This window comes from Lynx canadensis, chromosome B1 (genome assembly GCF_007474595.2).
Source record: "Lynx canadensis isolate LIC74 chromosome B1, mLynCan4.pri.v2, whole genome shotgun sequence".
Lineage (NCBI taxonomy): Eukaryota > Metazoa > Chordata > Mammalia > Carnivora > Felidae > Lynx > Lynx canadensis.
This window is the reverse complement of record NC_044306.2, coordinates 146497115-146523295: the sequence shown is the minus strand read 5'-3', so window position 1 is coordinate 146523295 and position 26181 is coordinate 146497115. Positions and strand designations below refer to the sequence as shown.

Below are 26181 nucleotides of genomic sequence, written 5' to 3'. Positions count from 1 at the left end.
ATCAGGACTGATGCTTCTATTTCCATTCTAAACCAAAGTAAGGACTTGAAACCACCTCCACTTTGATGAAATAGTCCGTTTTCTTGTTCTGGCCGAGTGTTTTGTCTTTTTTTTTTTTTTTTTTTTTTTAATTTTTTTTTTTCAACGTTTATTTATTTTTGGGACAGAGAGAGACAGAGCATGAACGGGGGAGGGGCAGAGAGAGAGGGAGACACAGAATTGGAAACAGGCTCCAGGCTCCGAGCCATCAGCCCAGAGCCTGACGCGGGGCTCGAACTCCCGGACCGCGAGATCGTGACCTGGCTGAAGTCGGACGCTTAACCGACTGCGCCACCCAGGCGCCCCAGAGTGTTTTGTCTTTTTAAAAAAATGTTTATTTATTATAAATATTTTAATAAATATTAATAAATATATTTATTAAATATTATATTTAATAAATATAATTAACAAAAATAAATATTTATTATTTATTTTCAGAGACAGAGCGAAGAGGAGGGGCAGAGAGAGAGAATCTCAAGCAGGCTCTGCACTGTCAGCACAGAGCCTGCCGTTGGGCTCAATCCCACGAACCTCGAGATCATGACTTGAGCCAAAAATCAAGAGTCAGATGCTCCTCCGACTGAGCTACCCAGGTGCCCCTTGCTGTAGCTGAGTGTTTGGAGAGAACAGGTACTGATTTATGTATAGTAGTAGCGCTTTGAACCAGAGACCGTATTTACCTGTTTCCTTGCTTTCTCAGTTCCTGAGCCTGCCACATTCCTCAGTTCTGTCCCCCTTTCCATCTCAAAGCCAGCAATGACCATGGAGTCATTCTCACCAGCCCCACTCTGACACAGTCTCCCCTCACAGAGCCCCCTTCCTGTCTCATCTCTAAAGACCCTGGGGATCACATTGGGCCCGTCTGAATAATCTCTCTATTTTAGGGTCAGCAGATTGGCAGCCTTAATTCCCTTTTGCCATGCAACTGTAAAATATTCACAGGTTCAGGGGAGTAGAATGTAGCCATCTCTGGGAGGCCATTAATATGCCTATCACAGGATTTAAGAGTGGCTCCTCTCATATCATCTGAACACATAGGAGGCACCTTGTTAGAAATTAAAATCTGTATTTTAACCAAGATACCCAGGAAATCTGCATATACATTAAACTCAAGAGGAGCACTGATGTAATCAGTTTGCCCTTCGATATGAAACGGTATTTAAGGGTAGCACATGTCAAAACACTGAGCTCCTAATTTAGTTCTTTGAAGTTTAGTTCCCATAGGAATGCATCATCAGCAAGAATTTGAGGGATTACTATATAACAGATGATGTAATAGATGCTAGTGATATGGCAAAGTATACAGTGAATGAGACCCCCTGCACTGATGGGACTTACATTCTGAGGGGGAGGAAGACAGAGGAAAACAAAAGAGCAAAATACGCTAATTTTGGGGGCGTCTGGGTGGCTTAGTCGGTTGAGCGTCCAACTCCGGCTCAGGTCGTGATCTCGCGGTCTGTGAGTTTGAGCCCCGCTTCGCGCTCTGTGCCGACAGCTCAGAGCCTGGAGCCTGTTTTGGATTCTGTGTCTCCCTCTCTCTCTCTGACCCTCCCCCATTCATGCTCTGTCTCTCTCTGTCTCAAAAAAATAAATAAATGTTAAAAAAATTTTTTTAAAGAAATACACTAATTTTACATAGGGATAAATGCTCTGAGAACAATAAAACAGGATCATGTGACGGAGTGCATAGTGGAGGACGTGTCAGCAAGGGTGATCAGGAGGCCCGCCATATTAAGCTGAAATCTCAATAATGGGAAAGAGCCAACCATGTGAAGAGTCAAGGAGACTGTCCCAAGCAAGAGATGCAATGCCCTGTATACAAGACTAAGCTTGGCATGTTTGAAGGAGAGAAAGAAGGGAAGAGTGGTTTCAGATGAGGTTCTAAAGGTCCTCCTGGCCAGATCTCTAGGGACAGGGAATGGAAGCAGGAAGCTGCTGCAGTTGTCCAGGCAAGAAATAATGGTGGCTTGGACTAGGTGGTGAGAATTGTTTGGATTCTGGAGGTGGAGCTAATTAGATTTGCTGTGGGGCTGGGTATAGAGATGAGGGAATGGCACAGTTGGGTTGGTATGTAGCTTATATTGGGGTCTTATTCTCCTATGAGTTAAACTTTCATTTCGTTTTTTTTTTTTTTTCTAATCCAAGTCTTATACATTTTTGTAAGCCAGTTGAAAAGTAAACACAAGTGTGCCACACAACTCTGGTCATTACTGGAGCACACACAGGCTGGCTGTAAAATAACACCCTTTGTGTATGAACAGCTGGAGGCTTGTGTGCTTGTTGAGGATGACGACCTTGGCTCCACAGTCTGTTGCCCCTTGTTCCCTAGGGATGAGGAAATGATCTATCTACTCTGTTAATTCATTAACAGCCTCTTGGACCATTAGGATTGTTACCAGAGTGCCTGAAACACAGCAGGTGTCCAGTGATCCTCGGGGCCACGCACATGAGCATGAGCTGAAGACAGGAGCTCTTACCTCGCTCTTCTGTGACGCTACCATGACTTTGACCACTGATTCTCCTTACGTTTTAAACAATACAGGGGCACCTGGGTGGCTCAGTCGGTTAAGCGTCCGGCTTTGGCCCAGGTCATGATCTCGTGGTTCATGAGTTCAAGCCCCGCATCGGTCTCTGTGCTGACAGCTCAGAGCCTGGAGTCTGTTTCGGATTCTGTGTCTTCCTCTCTGTCTGCCCCTCACCTGCTCACACTCTGTGTCTGTCTCTCCCTCTCTCTCAAAAATAAAGAAAACATTTTAAAAAATTAAATAAAAATTTATATTAAGGGACCTCCTTGTTTTTCTTCTGGGTGTCCTCCATATACTCCACACTCTATACAGAGCACAGAGAACATACCATAGCATTTGCTGTGCTTAACATCTTTAAACGTCTTCCCATTGCTCTTGGGATAAAAACTACAAATCTTTATCACAGCAGGGGAGGTCCTGCTCCGTCTCTTTAGCCTACTTTGAAGAGATGCATTTCCCTGTGTCTTGTACCTCACCCACACTGGGTCCCCTTCACTTGCTGGAACCCTGAGCTCTCTCTGGCCATAAGGACTTCAGGCAGACTCCCTATGTCAGGAATGCTCTCCTGCTCACTTCCTTAAACTCGTTAGCTTCCTCCTTGGTCAGATATCGGGAGCCCCACCCCACCACCCCCGCCACTGTTTAGGCTAGTTCCTTATTCTCTAAAGGATCCCTTTCCATCTGAACATCTGCGTCAGTTTGTTATCAATCAGGCCTTTAGACCTGTAGTTCTCAAAGTGTGATTCCCAGACCAGTAACATGGGCACCACCCGGGAACTTCGACATGGGAATGCTCACGCTAACCCAGACCCACTGAGTCACAAGCTGGGAGTGGGTCCCTCAATCTTTAGTGTAGCAAGCCCTCTAGGTCATTCTAGTGAAGGCTCAAATCGGAGATCCGTAGCTCCAAGCAGCTCTTGTCTTTTTTTGCTCAAAATTCCATACCTCAGTTTCTAGCACAACTTCTGGCTTGTGGTGTGTTCCCAATAATTATTTGTTGAGGGAATAAAATATAGAAAATTAAACCCTGACCTATTTTTAGAGGGAAAAATAAAACCTTTTACCAGTGCCACCACTTAACATATCCAGAAATTCAAGTAAATTCCATAAGTTAATATATTTCTAGTCTTTGAATTTTGATTTTATCAGATGCCTATTGAAATATTTTCAGTGTATCTTGGACAGATGGATGATCTTACTGTTTTCTAACTGACCAAAGTGATAAAACAGGTAAACGTGGAGTAAGTAAATTGGGTTGGGAATAACAGTCACATTGATATGCTTTGTGATTGTCAATGCTCATTGAAAAATATCTGATATAAGGAAAGCTTTAAAAAATGAACTTTTTTCACATATCTGGGGGGACATTATTCACCTTTTTTTTGACATAGTAACTAATGAAGTTACTATATCCAATTTTTCATTATGAACATTTCTGTTATTTTCATTAGGTTATCAAACCTCATAGTGGAAATGTTGAAATAAATTTTTAAAAACGATCTCCATGTAGAAAAAATTTCTCATTTTTAAAGGAGATGGTCCCAACCATGTCTTGAACTTTTTGTCCCTGACTTATTTTATTAAAAAAAAATGTGTATTTATTTTTGAGAGAGAGAGAGAGAGCATGAGCAGGGGAGGGGCAGAGAGAGAGGGAGACACAGAATCTGAAGCAGGCTTCAGGTTCTGAGCTGTCAGCACAGAGCCCCATGTGGGGCTCAAACTCAGAGACTGTGATATCATAACCTGAGCCGAAGTTGGACGCTCAATCGACTGAGCCACCCAGACGCCCCCCTGACCTATTTTAAAATCCTGGTTCCTTAAAAAAAATGTCAGAGAGGGCTCTCTTATCCTTTATTAGAGACAAGAGTTAAGAGTTAAGTGGCTGACCTTGGCTCAGGTCATGATCTCATAGTTTGTGAGTTTGAGCCCTGCATTGGGCTCTGTGTTGACAGCTCAGAGCCTGGAGCCTACTTTGGATTCTGTGTCTCCCTCTCTGTCTGCCCCTCACCCACTTGCTCTCTCTCTCTCTCTCAAAAATAATAAGTAAACATTAAAAAGTTAAAAAAAGACAAGAGTCCAGTGGCCTTCAGGAGAAGGGTGTCCTCTTTATAAACCCACCTGCAGGGCACGCTGGGGCACGCAGTGTTTGATCCAGTTTCCTTGATTAGAGAAGACCCTGGCCATGGAAACTGGGCAAACATTGCCCTCTAGCTCTACTGGCCAGGTAGAAGCAGCCTGTGGAACATTGGCTCTTTGTGCTGAATTTGTGCTCAGAGGTGCAGGTGGCTGGTTCCTTTGTTTCAGCAAAGGGTGCCCGGCCAACATGCTTGGAAAGAGACACCGTGTGGAATAAGGCACTTTCTGCTAAAATTTATTACATCATGCTCATTAAAATTATTTACTAAGGACAGGAATGCACACATGGCTTGTGGGCTGTGGGTAGCGCTGCAGCCCACAGGAGTGTGCATTGGGCTCCCCGAGGAGGAGACAAAGACGAAGGAATCCAGAGAATCAAATCTGATCTGCATTCTAAAACCGGATTTGAACTTTTTTCAAGTCCTCTGGTTGGCATTTACTCACCTCTCAAGTGCCCTGATTTCAGCTTAGCACCTGAAAGTACTTTGAAAGCAACCATATATATATTTTTTTGAAACTCTGCTCACTTAGAATATTTACCATGTGAAGCAGCAGACCAGTGATGACCCCAGGCAATGAAAACGGCAACTGGAAACTTAGTCATTGGAGCGTGAAGCTGACTTATGCCAACGCCATTTACCCAGGGAAGTTTCTAAACTCAGAGAATCCTCATTCAGCAGTAAGACCTAAATGTTCCATTGCTGCTATGCTATTAATGTCACAACCTCTTATTTTATCGATCAAATGTAGCTCTCATGCAATGTGCTGAGGCCAAAATCTCCATTGAGTGGATTCTATTTCCCTATTCGTTTCCATTATTTTCACATGTTTCTGTGCAGGAAAAGAAAAATCCCTAATAAGTTTGTAATTTCTGCCTTGTTCGCTGGAACAAAGCCTAGTGCAGAGCGGGAGCGGAATGATTACTCATCCAGTGACTAAATGAATGGAGGTGTCTGTCAGATTTGTGACATGGTGGATATCCTGGGTGGTCGGTGGTATTAATTTCTGACAAGTGTTTTGTACAGATTTCCCCGGGCTCTGGGGTTTTGTTTATTTCAGGAGGTCGGAAGTTCTCGAACTTTAATCCTTTCCTCCTCTGAGCGGTGGTTCTTACACTTCAGTATGCATCAGAACTATCTGATTAACTGTCAAGGGGAGCCCGGGGTCTGCATTGTCAACAACTGTCTGATTGGGAGGTGGGCGGCCTGTGGACCACATTTTGAGAAGTGCTATCTTCAAGTCTGGCGTTTGTGTAAATGTAATAAAATTTTACTGGAGTTCCAGCTGATATGTAGATACCAGGGCCTGAAAGGGGCGCTGGGCTACAAAATATAAACTGTCAGTCCTCAATTTGGCCAATTCAAAATATGACATAAAATAAGGGTCTTCAGAATTGCAGACCTTTCCTTGGAAATATTCCCCCCCGCCCCCGCCCAAAAAAAAAGTGGTTTCATTCTCTTCCATCAAAATACCTGAGAATCTGATTTTTTTTTTTTTAACCTCCACTACTGATACCTTGGCCCAAGGCACCATCATCCCTCCCCTGAACTTTCAGCTCCTTGATAATTTCTCTGCTTCCACTCTTATGCCCTCTTTGGCCACACTGATCCAGTCACCCAAGTGCTCAATATCCTTCAATGGCTTCTCATCGGTGGGAAAGATGAAGTCTTACAACGGCCTACGAGATCCTGCGTGCTCTGGCCCATGACGTCAGGATCCTTCGCTTCTGCTGTTCCTCCCACTTCGTTTACCCCAGCCTGGCTTCCTCCATATAGGCATGCACCTGCCTCAGAGCTTGGTCTTGGCTGTCCCCTTTACTCCCAGCCAGATACCTACAAAACTGGCTTGCTCACCTCCTCCAGGCTTTTCCTCTAATGCTACCTTCTCACCGAGGTTTCCCTGGACATCATATATGAAATCATAACCCCCAGCTGTCCACCTCCAGCACTCATTATTCCCTTTCCCGCTTTATTTTATTCTTCCTACCTTTCAGTGTCTAATAATATATATATTGTTACTCATTTATCTTACACAGCAACTGCATCCCCCTTTGAGGAGGCCACCCCACAAGGCTAAAGGTTTTGTTTGGGCCATTGCTGAATGCTCAGGGTCCAGAATACCTGTCTTTGGGAAGCAGTTAATACATACTTGAGGAATGAATAGATGAATCCACTGTCTTTTACTTCACACCTTCTTCCCACCTCTTATATTTCATGTTTATCCTCCGTTCTGACTTTAATTCCATTGTTGACTATGTTTGTTCTCTCTGCTTTCCTGTGGCCCAATCCAGCATCAATTTATACCCACCACCTCCTATCATTTGTTTGGCTTTGTTTCTCTTCCCAGTGAGACATGGGTCATGTTTCAGGGCCAATTGTGCGTGTGTGTGTGTGTTTTTCCCCGTCTTTTTTTCTCATCTGCTTTTGCTCCAACTCAGCCAGTTCAGTGCTCAGCTTTACTCTTAGAGTTTTCAAATTCCTGCTCAGTTATTCCCAAACCAATATAAGATGCTATTTGCTGTGTATAAGAAAACCACTGTGGATGTTCTATATATTGCATAACCTAACATCAAGAGGGACACAGTGAAAATGAAATGTGTCCTAAGGAGTAAGGGAGGGAGAGAAGAGGATGGGAAGGCCTGTTTTGAGCCCCTGGACCAATTCTTTGGATATCCAATTTATGAGGAGACTTAGATCCGTTAGTTAAGGCTGCTTCTGAGAATTCTGCCAACTATAGTGAAATTAGACCACTATTTATAAAATATGAGTGATTGTTCCATGAAAGGTTATGGGTTAGCAGTCTTTAGGACTAGTACTCACTGTCTGCACTGTTGATTCATATTGATTTTGTGGTTCATTCATCATGCTTAGAATGACAAGGTTCTGGGGCTTAATCCACCAATGACTGCTGAGTAGGATAACACATACAGGCATATAATTACCTGGTAATGAATGTCCTCTCATTGATGAAGATCCAGGAAGAGCACTGGTGAGCCATCATATTCAACTTTTCTCCTTTTTTGAGATCATCTGAGGATACACTAAGACGTGAGGATAACATTAATGGTATACTCCTGTGATGCATTCATAAATTAGTTTCTGACTTAAATTGAAATGTTTTGCTTTGTCCCCGGTGAGTAAAAGTATTTGGGACAAGTTTTTTAAGTAGTGTTTCTTCTATGGGCATGAGGGTTGGGAAGGGAAGGAAAGAGAAAGATTTTTTTTTTTTTTTTTTTTTTACCATGTGCCACAGATCTTATACTCCCAGATGTTATCTTACTCAATCCTCAGACCGTCCCAGCAGGGTGTGGATGTTATTACCTCTATTTCCAACACTTGGTAAGTAGTGGGACACATAATTTGAAACAAAGTCTGAATCTTGAAGGCCTCTAATTTTTTTTCTTTTCACCAACATTGTTTTTGCATTTTGGAAAGGTTATACAAATTCCAATCTTTGATTTTCTATTAGTTGGCCCATTCCAAGATTCTTTTCAAAGATATATTTTTTTTTCTAAGAGAATTACTATTGAGGATAAGTGAGATGCCCTCCAAATTTCAATTGTTAGAAAGTAGGCTCAGTTCAGCGTTTTAACTATAACACATTTTGAGTGAGTTTCTAAATGGCATCCTGTAAACCACCTTTTCATGACTTTTCACAAAGTGACTTGCTTGACAACAAGTAATAATGTCTTGTTTTCTCTGCTCTTGCCCCCACTTGACCTTTATAAGTTTTAAGATGTTTAGGTGTTTTCCTGTTTTTGTTATCCATATGTGCTTCTGAGAAAAATTCATTTTATCTCTCACGATATATTTCTCATTTGAAATTGAAAATTATATTCTTCATGTTCTTAGGGAAAATAAGTAGTAAAGGAAGAAGAACGTATAATTTAATTTTAACAATCTCTGAATAAAGATGATAAAGAGGGCATATGAAGAAATACTAGATGGGCCAGAAGTATATAACTTCACTTCCAGTCTTCCCCTTGGTAATCAACTTGAGAGATTGACAACTATGGAATGGAGAGATAGGGAGAGAGAAAGGCCAACAGGATAGAGAGATATTTCTAAGAAAGTACAATACAAACCGCAATGTTGGCCCGTGTTAAATGCAAATGATTTGCAAATTTGTAAGTGATACCCCGGGTCAAAATTGTGCTGATGATCACTTTACAGTTGATGGCTGTATTAGCTATGCTCCTGGTAATGAATGTATCCGGTATGGTTAAATTTGGCATAACTCCTGTCAGGAATTCTACTTCTGAATTTTTAGTATTTGATTTGGAACGCACTCTAAGGATTTTTTTCATTTTTAGATTTATCCACAGTTCTGGTACTACCAGGTTTTAGTGATTCAAAAGTTATGTTCCTGCTCGCTCTATAAATGCACAGGTGTGCTTGGGGTGTTTGAAACTGCTGTTTTTTTGGTTCGGATCTTACTTTTTATTGAGAAGTATAAAAAAGAAAAAAAAAAAAAAGAATAAGCTACATGAGGAACTTTGACCGTCTGGAATAATAGTTTCTGAAGCCTTGCTGGTTTTACAGTTTCTAGTAAAATTTCCAGAAATTTATGAAAAAAATTTAGATGTCTTGCTCTTATTACGTTTTTCAAGGAAATTTCCAGAAACTTGTGGAAAAAAAATTTCAGTCAGTTTTAAGGTTCTGCTTACTTGACAGCTCAGTGTTATTCTCTTTAAGAAGATACTAAAGTCCCAAAGGCTTCTATAATCCCCCCGCCCCACCAAAAGCATTTTATAATCATTGAAACTATTTTGGCAACATGGGAAGACAAGATAGTTAAAGTAGAAAAGGAATCCTGGATCAATGTTTGGAGATGTGCAGAAAAGAAGAAAATGTACCAAGTAAACTAAAAAACTACAGAATCAGTGGTCCAAGGCAAGGAAGGATTGGCCAGTTTGGTAAGTCTGTTTTTGGAGTATTTCTAGAATGAGTTCTCTCCTATATGGTTCTGCGCAAGGGAATACATTTCTTCTATTACAGCCACTCAACCCAAATTGACTGAACTGTGCCCCAGTCCTGCAAACACAATTTTAAGTTTCCAGGCATCTAAAATCAAGCTCTGACTCGCAAGTGTTGATTAAGTGTGATGTAACATCCTTCAAGTTTCCTTCAGGCTTTGGAAACCGTGGTCAGATGTGAATAACATCCTCCTTTATGTCTTCATCTAAATGGCATTCGGGTGTGACCAAGATTTTAAGTATAATGTTTTCCAGTCATTCCATTTTGCAGAAATTACATATTTAATTACTATTGCTTCAAGCCTATAGAATCATAGGGGATATAGCCAGGATAAAAGGCTAGGCTAGAGAGAAAAGTTCAATTTTTATTAAAAAAAAAAAAAAAGAGGGGTAGGGACTTTCTCCTTTTACTTCCAAATTAGCTTAATTTGGTTGGAGTAAGGTGTTTGGAAGGTATTTCATATCATCTTTCTCCAAGATAATAGCAATCCTCCCACCCACTGCCCAAAACAAAGAAAAAAGAAAAAAAGAAAAAAGAAAAGAAAAAAAAAAGGAAAGCTATGTTCACAAATTCCCTGATGCATTATAGCACATTATTTCAAAATATATAATCTATTTGAAAGCTATGAGCACATCTCACTGGGAACATTGTAATAGTCTCTAAGCTGAACGCCTGACTAATTCCCCTTTATGTTTTTACTATCTGGACCATCACATCATCTTCTTGTTCACAAACTTTCCTGGGATTTCATTCTTAGCAAATACAGTCCAGGTCTCCTAACCTGACAGTCAGGTTTTCTGCAATTCCACCAAAACATCTACTCTTCTAAACTTAAAATTGAAGATTTTCTCAAATAGCAGGCCTACTGGTCCAATGGCTCTCAAGCCATTGAGTCTCTTGTCACCAGTTAGTTACCTCACACGAGAGGGCCCTCATCACCACAGGTTGACGTTCAGATTTCTGCTTCTTCCTAGTCTCTGCTCAAGTGGGACTTATCAAGTCTCTCCATAGTCTTTTCTCTGCACTGCTCTGATGCCATTTTCTGCTTTTCACCTTGTATCATTGCTCTTGATTTATACCTTTTCTACTCCTATCTTCTTGCTGAGAGAACAGTGTTCCTCTAGTTGGGGATGTCATCTTCTTTGACAGCTCATCATTGGAAGGGGGTCTCTTGGAGGACTTGTGATGGAAGGGACAGAAGCTTAGCCATCAGGCAAATCAACTCTGTAAGTCAGAAGTTACATGGGTATTTTAGGCTGCCTTGCGAGAAAGATACAGCACGTTCCAGGAGCCCAACAGATCCCAGTTACTCATTCGTAGGATTTGGTCTGGGCTGTTTCATTATATAGCCCTTGCTCTTGCTTCTAAAACCTGAGTTTTACCTCTAGATGCTATCATTTGAATCACCCACAAAAAAGGTTATTGTTGTTCCCTACTGAGAATCCCCTAGTGGTAACCTCATCGTCCAAACACTGTCTTCTCCTGGATATCTATTATTTACCATTTATTCTTTTAATGTACCCCTCCCTGCACCTCTTCTCCCATGTTCCAATGGCCTGTATCTTAACAAATGGTTCATCTTCTCTCTGAGCAGCATTTGACAAGGTTGATTGTTTCCTGCTTTTGAACTCCCCCCCCTTTTTTTTCTTGAGGCTTTTGAGACAAAGCAGTAACCACAACAAACTTGCCTTGTTTCTTTGCTATTTCACGGGACTCCACATTTTAGTCTCTTGTCCAGACTCCTCTGCACAATCACAGAATGCTGGTTAGTTCTACCAGCCTATCCTCGGCCGTGTCCTCTTCTCTGTCTACACTTTCTTCCAGATAATCGAATCCATCTGTAACCCAACTTCCCTGCTGAGCTCCAGACCCATGTCACTACCTACTTAATCTGTGCTTGGAAGTCTAGAAGATATCTCCATGCAAATGGCCCAGACAGGACCATGGACTTTCTTCAGTCTCCAGAATTCCCTCCCTGACAATTCTTTCCCATCTACCCAATTTGGCACCATAACTAAGACTCAGTTTTATCTTTTCCTCTTTCATTAGAACGAGATTCTAATTCAAAAGTAAATCCTACTAATTGTACCTCCAACATATCACCTGAACTCAAAAGCTTCTATTTCCAATGCTACCACCCTGAGTCAAGCCATCATCATCATCACCACCTTAACTCCTGAATTTCTGCATCAGCCTCATGGCTAGTTTCCCAGCATCCACCAGTGACTAGTCTTCCATTCTCCACACAGAAACTAGGATGATAACTTTATTTATTGTATTTATTTCTTATTTATTTTTATTTTATTTATTCTTTTTAAAGACTGAAATAAATTTCATCATCTGATGATTAAAAACTTGCAATGACTTCCAAGAATGAGATAGAATAAAACATAGCTTCCTTACGATTACCCACAGCATCCCATCAATCTCTTCAGTGTTCATTCCCTTCATTACTTTCCTCATTGATTCCCTTTTGTCTACATTGGCCTTTTTGCTGATTTTCCATCACTCCCTAAGCTCATTCCCGTCTTGGGGATTTATACTTGCTACTCCTCCTTCTTAGAACACCCTGCTCTTAGACTTCCACATCTGTGTTCCATCATGCTGATCGTGGGCCAAGTTTATCTCTTCATTCAGAGGCTTTCCCTAAGCAATTCTCAGTCAGCCACTACCACATGATTTCCATTTAGGTATGTAACAGTAATTGAAAGGATCTTATTTATTTACTTATCTGTCTTCCCCAACCACAACATGAACTTCTTTGGATCAGGGCTTTTTGTATTTATCTGTATACAACCAGCTCTTAGAATTTTGCCTGGAACACGCAAGGAATTCAATTCATATTTGCTGAGTGACTGACTAAATGTAGAATTGCAGATATGGCCTGAGTAATTGGTATTTGTAAATCTTTCTTGACCTCATAGTTAACATGATAGCTTTGCTGAGATTAGAAGTTGGGTATATATTGAACTGAAGAATCACCAGTGGAAGTTTCTTACAATCACAAAGTGACGTTGACAGTGATGGGCTGAAAATCACTGCAGGAACTTCCTGGTTGGCTTCCTATTTGTATTTATAGGAAAATAGCTAAGGTGTCATAAAGATACCAAACAATGGCTGTGGAATTATATTGTCAAACTGGTGAGCTATGCTAAAGCCAATCAGAAGATTTCAGGTGTGATTAAAGGATTTCAAAAGCACTTACATTATTCTCTGACCTTAGGAAGGAAGACAATTAAATGGAATTTATGGGAGAAAAAAAACAGGATAAAATTTTTTGTTCATTGGCAATATATGCTAATTAAATAGGAATCATATTGGCCATATCTGAATCTAAAAATTGGCTCAACAAAATATTCAAACAGTCTAAATACCCGAAAGGTAAAAGTCTCATTTTATTATTAATTGCCAAGGTGAGAAATAGATCTGTGAATTCAAACAGTTTCCCCTCTCCAATCCCATTAACTATGACTCACAGTAATTTAAAACCTGGTAGGACATTTGTGAATATCTCCTAAATTATAGAGACTGGGTAGATTTAAGGATCTGAGCTAGTTATCTCAAAAACCTTAAGAGCAAGATAAGAGAGGTCATGATTAGCAGAGATGAGGATTTATGAAAAAAGGAAAAATGATAATTCTAGAAGCTTAGAGGTCTCATGTTGGACATTCACAATTTGCTTGGTAGGGCATAATAAACTATGCCTTGAGGAGGAAGGTAGTTGTTACAAATCTATGTACTTTACTGGGAGAGTGAATCACACAAGCTATCTGGTCCTCGGGCCAGAGTTTATTGACTGTGTGTATGAAATAAGATTATTATTGAATAAGTTTGGTTATTTATTTTTTCATTTTGTCCAGATAGGATGGAGCTCATGAGACAGGAAATTAGGTCAGCAATCAAGTCCTGGAGAAATAAACAGTCCTGGAAATACTAGACGGGTCTAAGCTCAGATGGGCCTAGGTGGCTCGACAGGGAAGGGCAGAGACTGAGAAAGCAAAGCAAAGCAGACAAGCAAGGTCTAAGCAAGCAGACAAGCTCAGGAGCCTGAGAAGGCAGGATCAGACAGCACCAGCTCGCAGGCCACAGTGAGACCTGGGAGCATCAGAGAGCACCTGTGCTTTGCCTCCACCTGCTCTGTATCCTGCCTGTATCCTGCCTGTATCCCGCCTAGACGCGTGCTTGCCTGGCTTGGCCAGGTACCAGAAGGAGGCCAGAGGATGGGAGGTGAATCCCAGCCCCAATGAACTCAAATGGGCCAGTCACTTAAAGTACCTTGCTGTGGCCTATCATGGATTAAATGGCCACTTGTTTAACAAGTGGAAAATTTGATTCACTCCTTTGTATAGTAAACAAATGTTTCAGGAGTTCCCTCTCTGGGCTTGCCCCTGTGCTAGGCACAGGAAGCATAGCCTACATCTGTGTCTGTAGCCCCTTATTCCTGGGATCACTGGTGCATGAGGTGCTGAACAGTCAGAATTTTACAATGAACTAAAAGAATATAGGTGCTAACTTCCCAACATTCCCCAGCCAAAGGATATTTTTCCTGCCTCTGAAATTACACAGCAAAATATCTGCAGCTTTCTAATTACTTACTGCTTTCTCTAACTAAATTTTACTTTAGTTAATTTGACTATTCCTTTAGAACAAGATTATGGATTATTTCGTTTTTGTACCTTCTAGAGTGAGTGTATATATGCAAGTATGTAGGTAAAAACATATATAAAAGAATGAATATATGCAATATATAGGGAGACATATTAAAATATTAACTATAAAGCTGTAAGCTACGAAATCATGAATGATAATTATTTTCTTTTTGATTTCATATGTTCTTTCTATTTTCAACGTTTATTTATTTATTTATTTTTTGGGGGGACAGAGAGAGACAGAGCATGAACGGGGGAGGGGCAGAGAGAGAGGGAGACACAGAATCAGAAACAGGCTCCAGGCTCTGAGCCATCAGCCCAGAGCCCAACACGGGGCTGGAACTCACGGACCGCGAGATCGTGACCTGGCTGAAGTCGGACGCTTAACCGACTGCGCCACCCAGGCGCCCCTCATATGTTCTTTCTAAATCATATACAAGGAACATATCTTACATAACACACACCATAAAAGTTACTAAGAAAAAAAAAAAAAGAATGGAAAGTAACACATTGGAATAGCAAATGTGTATTTAAATTATGAAGTAAGATTATATTCAGGGCAGTAAACATGAAGGTTTTGTTTTTTTTTTTTTAATCATTGTTTTGGCCGGAAAAAGCAATGGAAAGTTACAAATATGTATTCAGTTCCAAAATAAAGTTTTTTCTCTAAACTCTGACCAGGAACCTTAAAGTTCAGAAGAACAGATCTATATACAATTATATGACTTCAAGGAAATGAGAAAAAAAAATCTATAATTCTATCCATTATCCAGTTCTTAGTAAAACAGTACAAGAGTCCAGAGAAGTGTGGTTTCTGGGAAATATCCGGCTCTATCTTTCTAAAGAATTTGCCTCATTTGGAAAGATGGCAAAAGTGAGAAGCTGACATATAAAAACCATCACTTTATTAAGTGATATTTATTACAGTTAAGAAATGCTTGTTTTGAGATGCATAACAATGTATCATAATGCTTGAATATAAGACGGGACTCAACAGGGTATGGATCAAACACCCAGGCTTCTATGTGAATATACCATTCCTGTCAGTCCCAGTGGAATCTCATTTGAAATGCCAACCTTTAATATTCTATTCCATATTGACAGGACATTAATGCACTGGCTTGACTGTCCCCAGAGCTCCCTCAAGGCACAGGAACTGTAACAGAAGCACATGGGTTTTCAGCCACTTCAGGACTCAAGGCATCTTGCCACCACTCGGTCTGGAGGGCAGCTGCTCAGTCTGCCAAAGGCATGTTCTGGAACTGCTGCTGTGGTACCACTCAAGGATTCTCTGCTTCATCTAGTTTCCAAGAGGAAATTCTGAGCTTGACTTCACAGGGACGGTGAATCATTGTTCTTGTGCTTATTTGTATGTTGGCTGCAGAGCGAGCACTTTCTGCTCTTGAGCCCCATTTACTGGGCTCTGGGATGGTGACAGGGAAGTGGTCCTTTAGGTGATTAAGATGACACCGTCATCACTTAAAAGGGAGACATCGTCACGTTCCACTACAGAAAGCAGTGGCATTAGTCTGCAATTTGAGATGATGTTATGAAGTGATATAATCACCGTATCTGATAGCTTTGAAAGACACAGATGAATGCAACAAAACCCAAACTTCTCTAACACTAGACCTTAGGGCAAAGAGAGAATATTCAGAAGTTCTTTCTCAGAGGTTGTATCTTTGATTGACCTATATTTGAAAAAAAAATTTTTAATCTAAACTTTAAAAAAATCATAATTCCAGTTAGCTAACATACAGTGTAATATTAGTTTCCAGTGTACAATATAGTGATTCACCACTTCTATACATCACCCAGGGCTCATCATGACAAGTGCTCTCCTTCATCCCCACCACCGATTCCCCCATCCCACCACTCCCCACCCCTCCGGTCACCATCAGTTTGTCCTCTGTAGTTAAGAGTCTGTTTCTTGGTTTCTCCCTCTATTTTTTTTCCTTTACTCATTTGTTTTGTTTCTTAAATTCCACATATGACTGAAATCACATGGTATTTGTCTTTCTCTGATGGACTTATTTTATTTAGCATTATACCCTCTAGTTCCATCCATGTCATTGCAAATGGCAAGATAAAAATGTAAACATTTATCTTATCTTATTTATTTATTTTAATGTTTTTTAATGTTTATTTATTTTTTTGAGAGAGAGAGGGAGAGAGAGAGAGAGCAAGCTGAGGAGGGGCAGAGAGAGAGAAAGAATCCCAAGCAAGCTCCACACAGTCAGCATGGAGCCCAACATGGGGCTCGATCCCATGAAGCATGAGATCATGACCTACACCGAAACCAAGAGTCAGATGCTTAACCGAATGAACCACCCAGGCATCCCCCAAATCTAAACTTTTATAGGAAGCTCCCGTATCTCTAAAAATCCTAAATTCCCTACCTTCAATGAATCTGTACAAGTAAATTGACTATTAGGACTAGATTTCCATTTCAGTGAAAAGTATAGGGTGCTTCTTATTTTAGGAAAAGTGAAAACAAGTATCAAATATGAAACTTTGAATTACATGCTAAAAAATACTACATATGTGTTACACTATCTTCCATATAATTGGGAAAGCTCATTTTTTCTTAGTCATTGCTGGTTATTTCTCTCTCTCTCGATGGACCAATATATTTAATAGTATATCTTAAAATGTTATTCATATTGGAGATAGTAGAGGAACATATGTACACTAAAATAGAGTTTAACTAGGAAGACTTAATCTAGTTATGTGGTTAGATAAATTAATCTCATATTAATCTCAAGTACAGTTAAGTAGATTTATCTCAGTTGGGGTTACTGTTTGTTTAAACATACAACATTACAAAATGTTAAATCAAATAATTTGGTTTAAGAAGTTCCAACCATATCTATTTGGCATAAAGTTATATTCTAAATAGGTTAGAATATTTTATAAGCTTTTAGCTATAAACACTAACACAATTAAGACCCAGAGGACAATAACATAGTAAAGCTCAGTTTGGTTGGCTTTAGAATTCTAGCGAATATCCAATTATAAGTACATTGGAGAATCTCAAATCTGCAGTTTGAAACAAGAATCCATCAAAACAATGATGATATTAAGCTGGGATCAACTGCAAACCATTTAAATGTATATTAATGTAATGAAAATATAAAATGTCATCAACGAAAATACGTTGCTAGTTGCAACTTCTAAGTTTGTTCCCTTCTTGAAATTACCAACATTAATATAAAACTAACAGCAACATTAACAAAAGTGCCCTTTAAATAAAATTTCATAAAGGTCACTTCCCTGTAATTTAAGTTCAGAGGTGAAGACCAACAAACACAGGTATTGTTCTTGTGTGCTTCTCGTCCATAAACACAAATGAAAGTCTATATCACTTCAATACAAACAATCCAATATGGGTGCTACCATGGTCTATTTTATCAAAGTCATTCAAGGGTTATCTGTCTTATAAAACTAAATGTCACAGGTTGCACAATCTGGGGTTGTGTATAAGTCTCCTACTACAAAATTATATTTTCTGCTTAGAAATAACAGTTAAAATGAACGTGACTTTTCCAAAGCAAAAGTTACTGAGTAGCAGGTAATTTTGAATTTGCCACTATGTACACTATTTGAAAAGGAGCAAGAAGCCAGATGATTTCATTGCTGTAACTCTTTGCCCACTGGCCATCCGCTCATGTGTCCTAGACCCATTCTCTGGAAACCAGTTAAGCTTTACCACCTCCACACTGTCTGGTCTCCCCAGCTTAGCTCACCCTCCCTGATCTGGCCCTTTTGACAGAGCTGCTAATTTCTTAATCCTAACTGGAGGTACCACTTATAGGATGCTTGCTAAGTGTTTAATTCCCATCAAAGCCCCATTGGCATATCCTGTTATGGGGCTTGTTTTACAGGTGACAAACTGAGGCTTGGCTAGGTTAAGTAACTTGCTACGGGACAAACTAATAAGTGGCAAAGCCAGGATTTGAACTTATGGCTCTCCTGCTTCAGAACTTGTATCCTTAACTCATGGGCTCCCATTTAATTATGCTTATTCATTCATTCATTGTTTGGTGAACTCTTAAATTACAGCAGAAATCGTTTTCAATTTTTGGAGGGGTATGTCTCTGTAGCTCTGTAGTTTCTGAGCGGAAAGTTTAGCGGAACCCTCACTTAAAAGGACCTTTCAAGTCCGCTGATTCAAGAGAAAGGGGGATGTGAGGGTTAAGTGCAATTCCAGATAAAGCGCTCTTTGAGCTATTTCCCTTGAGGAAAGGGAGAAGGGCTTCAGCGGCCACACTCAAGTTTGTGCCTTTCCCTCCTCCCCACATGCTTACCTGCGTCAGGAAAGGGTATTCTGAAAACAATCAAAAAGGAAAAGCAATGTCTGAGTTTCAACTGGTCTGATGCATGCCTACATTCAACTTGGCTGCCCGTGGATACCGCTTTCTAATAACATGTCCTCAACCTGACCTGGGGCGGGGGGTGGATTAGAGGGGTTCTTTTCCCCAGGCCCATATGTCACCTGTTATTCACGCCAGGAGAAGGCTTTTTACCAGGAGAAGGCTTTTTACCTGAGTTCTTGAGCTGAACTTGCTCCGGAGAGTTTGTTCCCCTGCTCAGTCACAGATTCACCAATTCCGAGCGTCCCTTGGAAAGGCAGGGCTCCCTCACCTGTCCTGGAGGTCGGAGCCAAGTGTGGAGGAGGGGCGACCCGACGCCCCGTGCTGCTCAGCTCTGCACCTGGCAGTGCCCTCCGCAGGATCATCGAGCCCCAGGAGCTGTTAATTATTACCCCTTTCGCCAGAGCAGGGACGTGTAAGAAACCTGAGCCACTCCCTTTACCTCAGTGCATGTTGGGAGTGTTTACTTTCTTTCTTAGGGGCAGCTGATAGGAACACTCCTTTGCTCCCTGACACACATCGTGAGAAGTGAATTGACATTACCCACTGAATTGGACTGACTCTAACCTCGACTCTGTGCCCAGATTACAGGTGAAGGGACCCTGAGAAATGACACTTCCTGGGAAGGAATGTTATTATTCACACGTCCTTCTTTTAAAAATGTTCACTTTGAATTAGAAATGTCTCAGTTTTCTTTTCCTTGTTCTATTGCCAGCTCCTTCCCTGCCGGCACCTTTTCACCCAGACTAGTGGTTCTCACACCTCAGGGCACACACCAGAACCACTTCTGTAAGTCGCCGAACCTGCACGCCTTGCGCCTCCGCACCGGTGAGCCTCTGATCTAGTAGGTCTGGATAGACCGCAGGCACTGATACTTTTTTTTTTTTTTTTGTAAGTTCCAAAGAAGAATCTTGTAAGTATCAACGTTCAAAAACTGTTGTAATGAAGTACAAAAGAGGAATTAAAGAGTTATTTAGTCATTAGGCTACTGAATGGAATTTGGGGACGTTGCTTTTCCTCAGTTCTCCAATTTCAAAATGGGCACCAAAGACTTAGAGACCCTCCCAATGACAGATACTGTAGAAATGCAAAGTGCTTTTATTTACACACACACACACACACACACACACACACACACGCACACACACACACAAACTTTTTAGTATCATTGTTCATTTGTGTTTCCCATGTAAAGCAACTATTGATAATTTTTAAAAAAGTTATTTTACAAGTGTAAACCTTAGAGTCCTCAAAAGAATTTCAATATAATTCAACAATGAGTTCAGTAGGCACATGTGACCTCTGGTGTCCTTTGAATTCAAATGTCAAAGTCATAGACCATTTTTCTAGATTTACAGGTTACCTGTTTGATCAATGTAGTGTTTTAAGGATTCTGTATGTTCAAAAGGTCAGACAGTTTATCTGTTTAACTTGTGTGTGAAGGTCAGGAATGATGCGTTTTATCACGTTGGGGGGTTATTTTAATAAACTGAACAGAATCAAGCAAGGGGCTTATTAGATCACAGTCAAAGCTTCTATTACCTCGTATATGAGGTCAGTGTAAGTTGGGATTACTTGTGGGTGTTAATTTGATTAGTTGGCCCCATAATCCCCTGCTGTATGGACTGACCTTTGAATGATGGCTAACAGGCTCCACAGTGTCTCTAGCCTCCAGACTCCAGAATTTCTTTGTCTAAGTTTATGCTTCACCTTCACTGCCTGCACTCTTATGGGGATCATTTGCTTATTATCAGTATTAGGGCACCTTTGTTTTGCATTTTTTATCACAAGCATCCTTGAAGCCTTTATTCTGACTTCTGGTTTCCAACTAGTTACCTTTAGTTAGAGGCTCAGTGACTCCTTTTATTTTCGAGTACTTACCCTTCCATAAATATATACATTTTTTTTAATTTTGTAATATAAAACATATATAGTTACACATGTGCAATGTGGAAAGTTGCAAATCACAGACATATAGAAGAAAAGTCACCTACAATCCCAACACTCAAATATATAAACAATTTGGTGTATGTCTTCATTGATGCAGTTTCTCCACAGGTATTTACCAAAATACAATTAACTTTGGCTTGATGTTTTATAACCTGATTCTATCACATAAAACATATTATGAACTATCTACCATATGTCAGTCGGTTGTTTTTTTCCTGCAATGTGATTTTAACTAGCTGCACTATATTACACCATATAAAGTATTATTTAATCAGTTCTTTATTGTGAGAAATTCATATTACTGTAAACAAGACTGCAGTAAATGTTTATATACAGCAGCACACAACCATGATCATGCCTTTTAGATACATTTCCAAAAATGAAATTGCCAACTGAGAGGGAATTGCGTATTTTTAAAGAATTTCTTTCCAAAAAATGTCAACTTTATACCCCTAGGATAACTCCTAGATTCTTCTCATTTTTTATTTACCAATCAAGTCCTATTTTAAATATGTACATTATTGATTTTCTGTAAGATTAAATTCCTTCTATAGATTTACCCTGTATTTTTGCTTATTTTACTTACTGTATTCTTTGCTCATCTTTTCCATATTGATTTATTAGGCACATCAACTCTTCATCATATATGCTATGAATATATTTCACAAGTATTACTTGCCTTTTAATTTTGTTTATTGTAGATGTTTTTACATTCAAAAGTTTGAAAATTTCAGTATTCAATCTATTAATATTTTTCCTTATCAGTTATATCTGTTAAAAAGCTTTCCTGCCCTTGAAGTATATAGTATGCATATTTATTTTCTTCTAGCTTATTTATTTAGATATTATTCATATATTAAATTTAGCATTCAACACATCTAGACTTTGTGATGTAAAACTGTGCTTTTTATTTATTTATTTTTATTTTTTGGTTTCAGGAGTAGAATTTAGTGATTCATCATTTACATGTAACACCCAGTGCTCATCCCAACAAGTGCCCTCCTTAATACCCATCACCCATTTAGCCCATCCCTACCTCCCCTCCAGCAACCCTCAGTTTGTTCTCTATATTTAAGAGTCTCTCATGGTTTGCCTTCCTCTCTGTTTTTATCTTATTTTATTTTTTCCTTCCTTTCCCATATTTTCATCTGTTTTGTTTCCTAAATTCCACATATGAGTGAAATCATATGGTATTTGTCTTTCTCTGACTGACTTATTTCAGTTAGCATAATACACATTGTTGCAAATGGCAAGATTTTATTCCTTTTTATCACCGGGTAATATTCCATTGTATATATATACCATGTATATATATGCCATATCTTTATCCATTCATCAATTGATGAGCATTTGAGCTCTTTCCATAATTTGGCTATTGTTGACAGTGCTGTTATACGCATTGGGGTACATGTGCCCCTTCAAATCAGCATTTTTTTTGTGTCCTTTGGATAAAAACCTAGTAGTACAGTTGCTGGGTCATAGGTTAGTTCTATTTTTAACTTCTTGAGGAGCTTCCATATTGTTTTCCAGAGTGGCTGCACCAGTTTGCATTGCCACCAACAGTGCAGGAGGATTCCCCTTTCTCCATATCCTCGCCAACATCTGCTGTTGCCTGAGTTGTTAATGTTAGCCATTCTGACAGATGCGAGGTGCTATCTCATTGTGGTTTTGATTTGTATTTCCCTAGTGATGAGTGATGTTGAGTATATTTTCACGTGTCTGCTTGCCATCTGGATGTCTTCTTTGGAAAAGTGTCTGTTCATGTCTTTTGCCAATTTCCTCACTGGATTATTTGTTTTTTGGGGTGTTGAGTTTGGTAAGTTCTTTATGGATTTTGGATACTAACCCTTTACTTACATGTCATTTGCAAATATCTTCTCCCATTGCCGTTTAGTTTTGCTGATTGTTTCCTTCACTGTGCAGAAGATTTTTATCTTCATGAGGTCCCAATAGTTCATTTTTGCTTTTGTTTCCCTGGCCTCCAGAGACATGTCTAGTAAGAAGTTGCTGTGGTCAAGGTCAAAGAGGTTGTTGCCAGTTTTCTTCTCTAGGATTTTGATGGTTTCCTGTCTCACATGTAGGTCTTTATTCCATTTTGAATTTATTTTTGTGTATGGTGTAAGAAAGTGGTCCAGTTTCATTCTTCTGTATGTCACTGTCCAGTTTTCCCAACACTATTTTTTGAAGAGACTGCCTTTTTTTCCATTGGACTTTCTTTCCTATCTTGTCAAAGATTAGTTGGCCATACATTTTTGGGTCCATTTCTTGGTTCTCTGTTCCATGGATCTATATTTCTGAAAAAACGTGATATTTAAATCTAACAATTTTTCTAAACTAGTAGTTTATTAACCAAGTAACATTTATTAAATAATATAGATTACAAACTCCACAAGGCAAGGACTATGTCTTATTCTCCCTTGTATCCCCAAAATATAGCACAGTGACTGTCAGGCTCATGGTTGCTCAGGCCAAATGTTTAATAGTCACTTTTGACTCCTTTCTTTCCCTTCATCCACTCCCAGTAAATCAGCAAGTCCTGATGTTGTATCTTAGTCTCTGTATCTTCACTACCCCCTAAATTAGGTCAGGATCACTTCTTCCTCAAACACTGCGATGTCCTCCTAATTGGTCGTTGCCTTCACTCTTGTCTCACTATGTCCATTCTCCACCCATAACCAGCAACATCTTCTACAGACAAAAATCAGATCACAATACTACCTCTGATTTCCTTTGCTGAAAACCTTTCTGCTGGTTGACCCCCACATCCAGGATAAAATCTAAATCTGAACTCCTTTCCATGGCCTCAGAGGCCCCCGTGACCAAATTCTTCCCTATTTCTTTTACTTGATTGATTCTGTTTCCCTGGTCCTGACTCTATAGTTGCTGCTCTGGCTTGATTTTTGTTCCTGAAACAGACCAGGCCTCATTTCCTTTGCTCTTATCATTGTCTCTGTCAGAAAGCTCAGCTCTCAACACAGCTGGTTTCATTTTTCTGGTTTTTCTTATATGTTACCACCTCAGAGAGGCCTTCCATGGCCATCACATCCTAATAAGGCCTCCAATATTTCTCTAACACAGTCCCCTATTTTATTGTCCTAATGGCAATTATCACCATCTGAATTCATTTTATTGTTTTATTACTGAGCATGTATTTATTGTTTTGGGTGATTTGTTTATTTTATGTCTCCTCTCATTAAAACTTTAGCTCTAAGAAAATGGGAACTTTGACCTCTGGGTTCATGGCTCTGTCTTCTGTGCCTAAAACAATGCTAGGCCCATGTCAGAAGTTTAAGAAACACTGGTAGAGGAACAAATAATAGTGGCTTAATAAATACATGGTGAGTGTATAAATACAAATCTACTTTTTTCCCAACTTGAAATGATACTTTTAGCAAGTATTAAGGTATATATATATTTTTAACACGAGTCTAGAATTTACGTTTCGTTTCATTCATCTATGTAGCTATACTGGCATTAGTTTCTTATTATTCTAACTTTATGGTACAGCTTAATGTCTGGAAGTACAATTTGATCATCATTTTTTTTCTCAAATGTTCTCGATTAGTCTAGCCTTATAATACCATAAATAGCTGCTCACTATAGCATAATAATGATTTAGTTTATATTTTGTGATTTCACCATTAACTGTTGTTGCTCGCAATTTCTCCTAGGCCAGCAGGTTCATCCATGTTATCAATTGACTTCAGGTCTAGGGAGAAAGGTTCCTAAGAGGAGACAATTTTCTTGGTTAATACCTTCTTTTAGGGTACTCAAGTGAGTGCTAGATTGACTACAGGAATAGCTCTGCTTTGTTCATGCCTCCCTATATTCTTTGGAGGGATGTTTCTAAACTGGTTCTGGGTTTGGACATGTGACTTGCTTTGGTCAATGGGTCAGTACCAAGTGATATAAGCAGAAAGTTGAAAATCAGCTGGGCCATGGGAGTTACTCTGTTGATTAAACTTTGTTGGGCTCTTCAAGTCAGAACCACCATATGAACAAGGCTGGGCTAGCCTGTAGGATGAGGAGAGACCCTTGGCCCAGTTGCTCCATTAGCATAGCTGACAGCCTAAAGGCAGAACCACTAAGCTAATCTGCAGCTGACTAAAGACCCAGAAATGAGTCCAGCTGAGAACAGCAGAAACACCGTCCACCTGAGCCCAGCCCACATTGCCAACCCATAGAACTATGAGCTATTTCAATGGTGGTTGTGCTAAGCCACTAAGTTTTGAGGTGGGTTTTTTTAGAGTACAATCTAATGAATACATCTGGTGTGTTTTGTCATATACACAAATACAAACATGCATGCATGCCAATATATCATTAATTGAAAGTTGGAAGAAATACTTAGATTATGTTGTGTTTCTTTCTTTTTTTTTTTAATTTTTTTTTCAACGTTTATTTATTTTATTTTTGGGACAGAGAGAGACAGAGCATGAACGGGGGAGGGGCAGAGAGAGAGGGAGACACAGAATCGGAAGCAGGCTCCAGGCTCTGAGCCATCAGCCCAGAGCCCGACGCGGGGCTCGAACTCACGGACCGCGAGATCGTGACCTGAGCTGAAGTCAGACGCTTAACCGACTGCGCCACCAAGGCGCCCCGATTGTGTTGTGTTTCTACTACAATTCTGTCGCAGGAATACAATGACCCATAGCAATAGAACAGAAAAGGAGGAAAAAAAAGAGATGTGGGTTATCATTAGGTTAGGTCATTTCCACAGACCACTAGATCACTCCTGAAAAATATTTAGAGATGATTGTAACTTGAGGAAAATACATGAAGAACAAGAAATTACCTGATTCTAATACTGTGTGACCCAATTGCTTTGGTCATTCTTATCAGTTTGTTTCGTGGCCTCACACCTCATTTTGTATCTGAAGCTGTACTTGAGGCCTATGCTAGGCACTAAGTGAAATAAAAAAGGAAGCAGCACAACTCTAAACATTGAAGGGACTCCCAGTAAAAAGCAAACTGGATTGCCTTATTAAGGAAGCCAGCCATTCATAATGAGGCAACATGGTAAATTACTTTTCCAATATGTAATGCTTAAAATAAATATATTCTACAATTGGGAATTTTTACATTCAGTATCTTAGTAAATTACAACAATGATAATATTAATTCTCTGGGAAAAATCCTGACATTTGTCTTGAACTTGAGGAGTAAACCATCATTTCCTATTTAGATTAAGGAACATGTAATTTATTTCCTATGAAAACAAAGGCTTTTGAACTTTGATTTAAAAAAATAAAAATTTTTCTTTGTTGAGAAAAATAAGATAAGGGAGGAGAAATTCCCTTTTAAAATTCTTCCCAAAGTTTAATTAAGGCCATGCTATTTTTGATGATTGGGTCATTTAAAAACTTTTACATAGTTGATGAATTAAAACAATTTTTTTAATATTTATTCATTTTTGACAGACAGAGAGAGACAGAGCATGAGTGGGGGAGGGGAAGAGAGAGAGGGAGACACAGAATCTGAAACAGGCTCCAGGCTCTGAGCGGTCAGCACAGAGCCCGACGCGGGGCTCAAA

General features: G+C 39.7%; 1 protein-coding gene across 1 annotated transcript in view; it reads right to left on the bottom strand.

Annotated features, from left to right (window-relative positions):
• Positions 1 to 19063, bottom strand: part of RASSF6 (Ras association domain family member 6) — a 52870-nt gene extending 33807 nt beyond the window's left edge. The window contains 2 exon segments of the mRNA XM_032592970.1: positions 7642 to 7740; positions 18870 to 19063. Of these exon segments, the coding sequence (XP_032448861.1) occupies positions 7642 to 7740; positions 18870 to 19063 (293 nt within the window).
• Between the last annotated feature and the right edge of the window lie 7118 nt (positions 19064 to 26181).